This window comes from Gouania willdenowi, chromosome 17 (assembly GCF_900634775.1).
Source record: "Gouania willdenowi chromosome 17, fGouWil2.1, whole genome shotgun sequence".
In the NCBI taxonomy this organism is placed as follows: Eukaryota; Metazoa; Chordata; class Actinopteri; order Blenniiformes; family Gobiesocidae; genus Gouania; species Gouania willdenowi.
The window spans coordinates 2,538,791-2,550,552 of record NC_041060.1 but is presented as its reverse complement, the minus strand read 5'-3'; the positions used below and the strand labels follow the sequence as shown (position 1 = coordinate 2,550,552).

The following is an 11,762-nucleotide window of genomic DNA, read 5'->3' as shown; positions in this document are numbered from 1 at the left end:
TGAACATTTTGCCCATTTTTCTTTCATTTGAGATAGAAAATCATGTAAAACAGTTAAAATGTGTACACATGAAAAATGAATCTAAATGTAAATATAAATTATAAATCTAAATGTTGAATCTAAATGTAAATGTTGAATATAAATGTAAATGATAAATCTATTTGTTGTATAATTTCTAAAAAAATGTTTTAACATTTGGCTCATTTTTTTCATTTGAGACAGACATTCATATAAATATAAATGTTAAGTCTGAATGTAAATGTTAAATATAAATCAAAATGTTAAATATAAATTTTAAATGTAAATGTTAAATCTAAATGTAAATGTTGAATATAAATGTAAATGTTAAATATAAATCTATAAATCTGAATGTAAATGTTGTATAATTTCTAAACATTCTTTTTACATTTAGCTAATTTTTTTCTTTTGAGACAGAAATTCATGTAAAAGAGCATGTTCTATATCATTGTTAAAATGTGAACACATGAAAAATAAATCTAAATGTAAATATTAAATATAGATATAAATGTTAAATCTAAATGTAAATGTTGAATATAACAATAAATATTAAATCTAAACGTTAAACAAATCTAAATGTTGGATAATTTCTCAACATTTTCTTGAACATTTGGTTCATTTTTCTTTAATTTGAAACGGAAATTCATGTAAAACAGCATGATCTGTATCATTGTTAAAAATGTGCACACATGAAAAATACATGTAAATGTTAAATGTAAATTATGAATATAAATGTTTAATATAAATCTAAATGTATAATTTATAAACATTTTCTTGAACAATTGGCTTATTTTTATTTTATTTTAAACAGAAATTCATGTAAAACAGCATGTTTTATATCATTGTTAAAATGTGTACACATGAAAAATACATCTAAATGTAAGCCCCCCACCACCACCACCACCCGGCTCCTGTTTTTGGTTTTCTCTTGTGTCCGTAGATGTGTACTGCATGAAAGCAGACAACACAACATCAAAGTCAAGCACGGTTGTTTCCATTCCAGTCTCACAATTCTACAAACTGCAGCTTTATGTGGCTTTTCTTCCACAGTTTGGTTAATTCGAGGCTCTAAAATGTCAGTAGGAGTGATTTTCTGTGTGAGATTTAATCAAACAAGACCCAAAAACGTCCTCGCTTTTTTTTTTTTTCTTCAAAATCACTTTTATTCCACAATTTTTTTTTTCATCAGGTCTTAAGGCACCCTGAAGAGATGTTACAAGTTGTTCTTTCAAACGCGGGTTCCTTTTAAGACTGTGTAAACATAGCTTTTTGAATAAGATAATTTTCCTGTAAATTTTTGCTTAAATTATTTCTTTACAGTGCACAGACATTTGTGTTTTTTGACAAAAATACAGTGTGAAGTAAATATGGTAGATAGTGTATATATATATACATTGAAGAAGAGTAATATATTGGCAGACAATCAGATCAACAGGCTGAAGAAGAAGAAGAAGAAGAAGAAGAGAGAGAAAACTAACAAACAATCTTTGAGAGACCCCAGATAGATATACAGATCACGTAGAGATATACAGTACATAGTTACAGTGAACTCTTTATTCCATTTTGTACACTTTCCCTCAGAGAGTGTCGCCTCCTGCACCATGGTGGAGAGGCTCCACGTTTTTCCTATAGTCCTGAACGCCTCACCCACATGTTGGCTATTGCAGTGGAGAGTAAACAGGAAGACGAGTAGACAGACAGACAGACATGCAGACAGACGAACAGACAGACAGCACGAGACTCAGGTTGTGGCCACACAGATCTATCTATAACTCCCTAAATATGAGAAGGATCACCATGTATTTATTTATAGTAGAAAGGGACTTTTGTAGTTGGCATTTCATATACAAGGGTACAGTGGCTATACTTGATTATCAAGATACGGAAAGTTCGTTTTTGTCGTCTTTTTGAAATAATATGTCATGGTTTCATAAATTCAGACAATGTTTTTCCAGGTAGTGTACTTTGATCTCTAGATATGTTTCGACTGTCAACTGTCAGTTTTCCACAGAGGCATCTGCTAATCGCTTTGATGTGTCCTTATGGAAGAAATAACTCATAAGGACATGTCAGCAGACATCAAAGCGTCTACTGATAGCCTTGATGTGTCCTTATATAAGAAAAAATAACTCAAAGCAAACACATCAGCAGACATCCAAGCGTCTGCTGATCGCTTTGATGTGTCCTTATGAAAGGAAAAACTATTAACGACACATTAAAGCGGAAAGTAATAAAATAAAACATGGTGGCGATATGCACCTATTCAATGTGTCGTTATGAGTTTTTTCTTTCATAATGACACATCAAAGAGATCAGCAAATGCCTCTGAGGAAGACTGGCAGCTGACAGTCAAAACATGTCAGGAGATCAAAGTAAAATTTCCTGAAAAACAGTTGTGTGAATAAATTAAACCTTAACATATTATCAAGACACGTTCCTATGGAGTCTTCGTGAAATGCGATGTGCGCGGTGTGAATACTCGGCAATGGTTCAATAACACTCTCAGTTATACTAGACAGCAAAAAGGTAAAAATCTCTCAGCGGCGGCGGCGGCCTCCGTAACGCCAAGAAAGAGATGAAAGCAGCTCAAACAGCTTGCTCTTTTCTAACGCCCACCAACGAAATCACTTTCAAAAACAAGCCGCGTCAGCATTTACAGCTTGGAAAGGCTTTCACTGCAATGGCTATAACTTACTCCAATCACATCAGTCTATGACAAAATGAAAAAACGAGCTAAGTAAAGGGTGAGCAGTGCAACGAGTGGATGGATGGATGATGTATGGATGATGGATGGATGGATGGATGGATGGATGAGGAGCAGAGCCTGCGTTCTGTTCCGATGGATCTTTGAGGAGGTCACTAAGGAATCAGGAAGGAAAGAAGGGTCAGAAAAGTCATCAAAGAAGCATCTAACTCTCGCCACCACGACCGGCCCCTCGTTAAAAATGGGCGGAGTCTAAACTCGCTCAGACACGCCTTTTCCACTAAAAAAGCCCTCTTTGCGACCATTTCAATGACACTTCCTTCCTTTGTTTTTGTTTTTTTTTTCTAATTCTTAAACATAAATCCTTAGCAAACGTCGGCAGCCTCGTGGAGTTTTCCTTTGGGGGGGGGGGGGTTGCCTAGCCTTTTTACACTTCGACCTTGACCCTGAAGGTGACGCGGCCCAGGAACTTGTCCCTCTCGTCGTTGTTGCGCAGGTTGGATCCTTCTACCCTGCACTCCACCGTCAGCTCTTTGTTGTAGTCCTCCTTGGAGATCAGCAGCTTCACGGCCACCAGGGGCTGCACGTAGGTCTCCTGGGGGGCGGAGCCACAACCAGGGTTGGGGTTAAGTACATTTTTACATGAAAATTAAATCTTCAATTATCCATGTTTAATTACAACTCAATTATGATTAAGGTGACCAGCATTTTTTCCAATTAAAATTACAATTAAAATTACAATTATTATTTTCCCCCTGCAAGCCAGTTACTAAATTAATTACTAAAGTTCAATTACAGTTAATCACAATTACTGAGCCTTTATTAACCCTCGGGACACCTTTGAAAAAAATTTGTCCAAATTGGTCCCGAACTCAAAGAATATCGGTACATTTTATATCTCCTGTTCTATACATCTTGCAATAAAAGTGATCATGTTATGAACATGATATTCAAAGAAAACTCCTAGTCAATGTTCATAAAATCAGTTTTTGAACTGCATGAGATATTGAGAATTAAAAAAATGAATAAACATAATTTACACTTCTGGAAGAAAGAACTCATAAGGACACATCAAAGCATCTGCTGATCGCTTTGATGAAAGAGTTTTTTTCTTTTTTATGAAAGAAAAAGTTCATAAGGACACATCAGCAGACATCAGAGGGTCTGCTTATCGCTTTGATTTGTCCTCATGAAAAGAAAACCTTGTAAGAACATATCAAAGCAAACAGCAAATGCTTTGATGTGGCCTAATGAGTTTTTTCTTTCATAAGGACACATCAAAGTGTCTGCTGATTGCTTTGATGAAAGAGATATTTCTTTATTATCAAAGAAAAAACTCATTAGGACACATCAGCAGGCATCAAAGCGTTTGATGATCGCTTTGATGTGTCCTTATGAAAGAGAAAAACTCATCAGCAGACATCAAAGCGTCTGCTTTGATGTCATAAAATGTAACCTTCCTGTTGTGTCAGCTTTCTGCTACCATCTCCAATGATACCTGGTCAGAATTGAAATGGATACTCACGTGGGCTTTCTTGCCGTAGTAGGGGAAATACATTTTATCAAAGCGTCCCTCACTGGGGAAATAATGCATGGAGATGGGGTTGTCCTTCTGCAATAAAAACGCACAAAGAAAGACGTGAGCGTGTGAAGATATCAGCATTTCTATGTAAATTAAGTGTCAAACTGTACATGTTTACACAACCACATGAGACACGACAGAAAAAAACACAAACACAAAGACTCTCAGGGGTTAGGGAAGACATTTAAATAAAGCAGAATACACTGAATCAGAGATGGGCAACTTTTATCACAGGGGGCGGGGCCACAAAACTGTAATTGTATCTGATCTGAGTGTCACATGATCAACGCTCGTGTTAGCATTTAGAATAAAAACCAATCAGGTAAATTAATACAGGAAAAGATGTGTTTTTGTTGTTGTTTTGTATATTTTCTTCACATTTTGTGTTTTTGGTCATCTTTTGCGCTTTGCGAGTGATTTTGGGCATTTCTTTGTCGTTTTGTTATTTTTTCTGTTATTTTGGGTATGTTTTGTGGTTTTATTTTTTCTTTAGTAATTGTATACATTTTTTCAGTACTTTGTGGTCATTTTGTATATTGGAGTCAGTTTTGTTGTTGTTTATTTTGTGTCATTTCATGTTTTTTTGAGTAATTTTGTGTATATCTTCTGGTCTTTTTGTTGTCATTTTTATTTTGGAGGCAGTTTTTTGTCATTTTATTTATTGTTCTGTTATTTTGTGTATTTTTGTAGTCATATCATGTTTTTTGAGTAATTTTGTGTATATCTAGTTTTTTTTGTGTTTTTGTTGTAACTTTTTTTTTGTCATTTTATTATTTATTTTTCTGTTATTTTGTGTATATACTGTATGTTTTGTGCTTTTTTTGTAATTGTGAATATATTGTGGGTGTTTATTCTGGGGTGTGTTTTTGAGTCATTTTGTGCATTTATTTTGGGAGGCCGCACAAAAAACAAACCGAGGGACATGTGGTGACCCCCTGGCCGCCAGTTGCCCATGTCTGCAGTATTAGTTAAAAAAAAAAGGATATTTCTACACTTAATTTATTGGATTTTTTGAGGTGTGATTCCTGTTTCATCATCATAAACATGTAAACACACTTCCTATAGGCTTTATCCTTAGTAGTGGCGTATTCATCTTACCCTAAAGCCGTCAGTGACAGCATGCAGAAAGATACGAGACACAAAACATACAAAAAGAAGGAAAAAATGAACACGAGATAGACAGAAAGAAAACATCATGGTCATCATTGCTTCTCATGGAGTGAAGATAAAATAAAATACACATAAAAAAGGGCAGGCAACGCGTGTGCAGAGGAGTGTTTACTTTGATGGTGCAGTTGATGTAGGGATCACCGAGTGGCTTCAGACCAATGATCTACGACGGCAGAGAAAAAACACACTAACATTAATATCTGAAAGACTCAATGGGAAACAAACTAATTTTTCTACAAGGAACATACAAACCCAATATTTATACAGCAAAAAAGTTATTAAAAGTTCATAATTTGGTAGAATACAACATTTAAAAAAAAAACATGTACAAAGCTCATTTAAAAAATGTTACGCACAAATATATATATATATTAAGAGAGAAAGTAATTAGAACTTAAGCTGCAAAGAATAGAGATTTTCGAAAAACCCAAATTGAGAACAGTGGCAAAAGAAAGGTGCATTTCAGACTATGGAACAATCTAATTGATGACATTAAATTATTAAGATCACTTAATATGTTCAAAAAGAATGTGAAATGAATTATGTTGAAGAAATATGAGCGTAAAATGTAACTGTATTGTTGTTTCAAATGAGTAGTAACCAGTTGTAAACGTAGCGGACTGGACCAGCCCACTTTTGGGTCGATGGCCAGTCCACCCCTGGTTGTGACAATAACTGTGTTGTAGTTTGTCTTTGTTTAATGTAATTATTTCTTAAAGTGGGGGCAGATATTATTAGTTTTACTTCTTTCTGCTTCTTTTCATTCATCTTTTCTTTCTATTTTTCCGTTGTGGAAGAGAAAGAAATTAGTTTTAATGTCTTGAATGAAATAAACAAACAAACACAAGTGTTTTAGAAAATGTGGGCGTTACCCGATTCATCTTTAGCAGAACACACGGTTTTCCTTCGTGATAGCCGAAGTTTGTGTCGGAGAGGCCGGAGCAGACGCTCAGCGAGGCTCTCTTAAAGCGACACGCCTTCTTGCTCATGTCGCTGCTGTCGTCCTGCATGAAATACTCCCCTGGATTGCACTCCTCGTTCTGCTCCTGTTGGGAGTCATTGTATCCTGACGGGACACAGAAAACCCTCAGATTTACAGTCGACACCAGTGAAGGACAAATAAAAAGATCTGGGAGTAGGTGGAGTGGAGTGCCATTCATTTGATTAGAGCCATTTATTAAAGTGTTGTGAGAGATGAAGAAGTGCTCTTACTTTGCAGGAACGCCTCCAGCTCGTCAACAAATGGCTTGTACTTCAATGGCTCGGATATGTTGAACGTGATATCCAGAGAACGCGGACGAATCACCAGCCCTGCAACCAGAAACCAAAACAAACACGTGCCATCCCATTAACCTGCACCAATATTTGTACTTCAGCAAACAACTTCCAGCGCTGATAGCACCAAAGAGTTCAAAACAGATCGATACAAAAAGCAGCTGTAATGTAGCACTTTATTGTGACAGCGGCTCATTGGGGAGAGTATGAATAATGGATGCTTGGAAGAGGAAAGAAGGGCTGCCAGTTACAGTTAAAGGAGAAGAACTTTCCATTTGGTACGGCAGTGGTTCTCAACCCTTTTTTGCCTGCGACCCCCAAAATAGAGGTGCCAGAGACAGGGGACCCCCACTCTAAGGGGGAATAAAGGGGAGAGCTTTTTGGGGCCCATCCATGAAGTCAGCAAAATGATTGTTCATCGTTCTATGAATCTGTGATAACCACATTTATTTATTTATTGATCTGAATAATATCCACTGATATCCAGGAGGTTTAGTTATATTTGGGCCATAGTATATAGTCATCTTAAAGATGTAAATCCATGTTTCAATCAGAACTAAAATGGGTTAAAAGTGACAAAACAAATGGTGGAAAAGGTGGTGAAATGGGATTTTAACAAATTCAGATGAACTACCCCCGGGCCCGCGGAACGTCTCCGCGCCGAATAGCACGTACCACGTTCCCGAGAATTCAGTCAAATGACTTGGTTCCACCGAGTAAAAAAATCCGCTCATAGAAAATTCATGTCAAATTACAGCTCATACGTTAATTACAGTATTAACGTAGGAGTTGTCATTTGAAAAATGGGGCCCCCTAGCGTCCCCGTGGCACATACGGAGTAATGGGCCCCATTCACAATAAGTAATAATAGTAATCGTACTCTACGTCGAATTATCTTTGAAACGATATATCACACGACTATGTTCCCATAAATTTGGAAATTACCGGAAATGGAGCTTCCGAGCCCCATTTTAAAAAAAATGGCTCCGAGCGTCTCATCGTATTCATTCATAGAGTATTCAAACCAAGCTGCATTCCGATTTAACGAGACCTAAAGGATGGAGTAGTCATTTCAAAAATGGGGCCTCCTGGTGTCCCTGTGGAACGCACGGGGTAATGGGCCCCATTCATATGTTGGTATGTGCCAATGATTCGGTACCACCAAATGTCGTAATATTTGACTCACAAATAAATGAGAAAACGATTTTAATGGAAATTGCTGAAAAAAGGGGGCCCTCTAGCTCCTAATCAAATTGTGCGAGGCATAATCGTAATGAGAAATTGACTTTGGTTTTTTTCACCGAGCACCGAGCATTGATGCGTACACATCTATAGATTAAACCTACCAAATGTCAGCCCAATCCGTTCATGAATAACAGAGGAGTAGTGATTTTAATTAGTGTACACAACAACAAGAAGAACAACAACAAGTGAGGGGCGTTTTCAGTCCGGTAGCCTAAATGGTAAAAAGGGTTCAGTTTCAATATTGGCTTAAAAGTGGCAGAAAAAGTAAGAACAATTAGACTGGCAAATGGGTAAATTAGCTAAAATATGGTTAATATAGAGGTTAAAAGTGACAATAATTGCGACGTTAGGTGGGAAAAATGGTGCAAAGGGTTTGTAAAAGTACTGAAAATGTCTTGAAAGTGGAAAAAAAATGTGCAGAAAAGGCATTGAAATTTAATGAAGAAGTGGCAGAAATGGGAAAAATTCAGCAAAAATCCATTAAATGGAGCAAAAATATGGCAAGAAAAAGTAGTGAAAATAGGTTGAAATATGGCAAGTTTGGTGTAGTTGAATTAGTGAAATAAAATTTCAAAAATCACAGAAATTTGTTAAAAGCTGCAAATGAAAATGGCCAAAAGTGATGAGAATGGTTCAAAGTGATGTTAGAACGATTAGAACCCCTGCCTCACGATACAGGGAGAGACTATAGAGAGACTGACCTGGAGTGGGAACGCGGTCCCTGTACCTCGGAACGTAGTCGTCCAGCGTTAGCAGCATCACCCACATGGTCAGGGCGAACATCCCGGCCAGGAAACAGTAGAAGACCAGGTAGAAGAGCAGGATGAGAGCTGGATGGAGCAGGAGGAGAAACGCATCAAACACATGTTACACTTGGTTTTATATTTCATCTGTATACTAAACCTCAAGTAACCCGAACCCTAAAATAAAAATTTCAACAATATTTTGAAGTTTTCTTTTATTGAGACGATTGAAATGTACTTTGATCCCTTGATATGTTTTGACTTCCTCAGAGGCATCTGCTGATTGCTTTATTGTGTCCACATGAGTTATTTCTGGGCGTGGCCAACTTGTCAGTTGACAGACGAACCATCTCAGGACAGCAAAGTATATATGTCAATATAGGTGATGTCTCCAATGTTATTAATATGATTAGGGCCCGAGCACAACGGTGCGTAGGACCCTATTGCACCTCTTTTTTTATTATTATTTTAAAGAGGTGATTGCATTTTTGAGGGCCTAAACACATTCACAAACTCATGAAATTTTGAACGCATATTAGGAGTGGCAAAAAATTAGATATTTTGGGGGAATTAGACATGTGAATGGCAAAATGACTCAATGGCGCCACCTTGAAATTTGTATTTGCTCCCAGCTGGCAGTGATGACATCATCACTGTGGAACTTCTGCAAAATTCTGACATCATCTCTTTCTACAGATGACATCATCATCACAGACAGACGCGATACGTCTTGCATCCAACAATGCACTGTTAACGTACTTCACACATTCATATTTTTATTTTAAACATACGTGTTTATTTGGTTGTGTTATAAAACAATCTTGATAATAAAGTTGAATGTTTATAGATATAAATATTCCTCTTAGCAGCCTGTTCACTAGGATGATGTGCTACACTTATGGAAGGTATGAAGAGTTTGTAGAGCTAAGTAGATGCTAATTAATTATAGTAGCTTTCATTTGTATGCCAAAAAAATGAGTTATGGTTTAACCCAACCGTCATTCATAGTCATAGCGCCACCTATTGGTAAAAAGGAAATCATAGACATTATATTTGCACGGATCAATGCAGAAACGTTTATGATATAATCCTTGAAAATGTTCAGGTACGTCTCAACATTTTAATATTTCTGCCACAGCCCGACATGCAACTGGCAGTTTTTTGTAGTTTTATTTTGTGTGTCTTTGTTGTCATTTCTTGTTTTTTGAGTAATTGTGTGTACTTTTATTGTCATTTTGTATTTTTGAGTTAATTTTATTGTCATTTTATTGTCATTTTTCTGTTATTTTGTGTATATTTGTAGTCATTTTAGCAAACACTTTTGCTGCAAATACAGCAGAGAAACATGAAATTAAAGACAATAGTTAACTCAATTAACCATATTAAAATATTATGGCTAATATTGAGAAAATTACTTTTGCATTGAACCAGAAGATGAGTAAATGTTATGTTACTTGGGAAAAATGTATTTTGTATGTAACCTTGATAAATAATCGTTGAGCCATTTATGTACGAACTGACTTACTGTATATTTCCTTTTGTTTTTCTACTTTCATAATTACAAATGGATGACCAAATGTATGTTGTGAAATGAAAATAAAGTTAAAAATGTACATTAATAACCGTATTGAGCATGTTTGGCACAATTTGAGGAAGTTAAGAAGACAGTTGTGTCATCTGATTGGGGAAAGACAAAACTGAAAAAGGTAAACTCACGTGGAAATGGGTGAACTCTGAAATTAAATTCTGGAATTTTTAAAATGTTAAATCAGAGACTCAATATGCCCAAAATTTTCATTAAGGGCACATTTGGGATGTTGAAAATCATGGAATTTAAAGGTTGCAGTAGATCACTTAATATTCCATGTTAGCAGTGCTGAATTCTTCCTAATTGTTGTGTAAAATGGGGTTGAATGATGAAGGTCTTTCCACTCCGTTACCACAAAAAAGTAACAGGAAAGTTGGTCACACACTGAGCTACAACTCAATAGTTCCTGTTCTAATGCCTAATATCCTTCATTGCCCTTTTAAAGATTTACATCAAAAAGTTGTTCTCGGGTTTCCATGGTTACAGTTGATGGTAACGGACTAGAAAGGAAAAGGAAAAGTGCTGAAAATCGTCAATCGAACCTGCATTACAAAAAAAGACGAGCAGAACTAGAAAGCTGGAATTTTTTTTTTTTACTCGGCATTAAGTGGGTAAAAACTTTACTGAAAAAATAGATTAAAAAGTATCATTTTTTACCCAAATGCGGCTCCAATCAAAATTTCGCCCTTATCGTAAATACTATCTCAGTCAGCCATTTCTCAGAGATATTTTGACGTGCTGGAATTCTGGAACACAGACAGGATTTTGAACTTGGAAATTCCCATTTGCCAGACTTGTATTAAATGCAGCATAGTTTTAGGCTGAGGCTGTCAAACACATTTCAGTTCAGGGGGCCAAATACGACCAATTCGGTTTCAGGTTTGCCACACATTTTAGGCCAGAAAACCAGCAATTTTAACGTTAATGTGCCCTTGTTTGTACCTCCACGTATAAATGATAAATGGGTCAAAGACGAATAAGGATTTTCACTGCATGGTATTTCATTAAAATTGTCACCATCGGGCAAGGTTTGCATGAATATTATGATGGAAATAAAAATGCATAAACAGAAAAACATTAAACGTTGAGCGTAAATGACCAAATAATACACAAGTTTAATTAAACTCCACAAAATGTGCAGGACTCACAGTTTTTCCATGAAAAACCAGCAATTTTACCACAAATTATTCTACCAAATTTCCCTAAATCAAATAAAAATTGGTATATTGTCGGCGCCTTACATACTTAACATATTTTTTATTTCATCATCAGGCAAGGTCTACATGAATATTATGATGGAAATGAAAATAAAAACACTTTGTAACCTTTACAGGACTATAATATAATTAAAATAGGGCAGAAAATAATAATTTTTAAGATTTTTTCAAGATATTTGAAGGATTCTTATGCTTACATCATATGATATAAGCATCATTT

The 11,762-nt window shown here is 36.0% G+C and overlaps 1 protein-coding gene across 1 annotated transcript in view; it reads right to left on the bottom strand.

The window, feature by feature from the left end:
- Positions 1-1,121: 1,121 nt before the first annotated feature.
- The window catches only part of atp1b3a (ATPase Na+/K+ transporting subunit beta 3a), a 13,433-nt gene continuing 2,792 nt past the window's right edge, over positions 1,122-11,762 (bottom strand). The window contains exons 2-7 of the mRNA XM_028472364.1: positions 8,696-8,824; positions 6,687-6,785; positions 6,347-6,540; positions 5,587-5,637; positions 4,248-4,334; positions 1,122-3,317 (exon numbers count right to left, since the gene is read on the bottom strand). Coding sequence (XP_028328165.1) covers positions 3,150-3,317; positions 4,248-4,334; positions 5,587-5,637; positions 6,347-6,540; positions 6,687-6,785; positions 8,696-8,824 — 728 coding nt within the window. The 3' untranslated portion in view covers positions 1,122-3,149. The remainder of the gene's footprint in view (positions 3,318-4,247; positions 4,335-5,586; positions 5,638-6,346; positions 6,541-6,686; positions 6,786-8,695; positions 8,825-11,762) is intronic.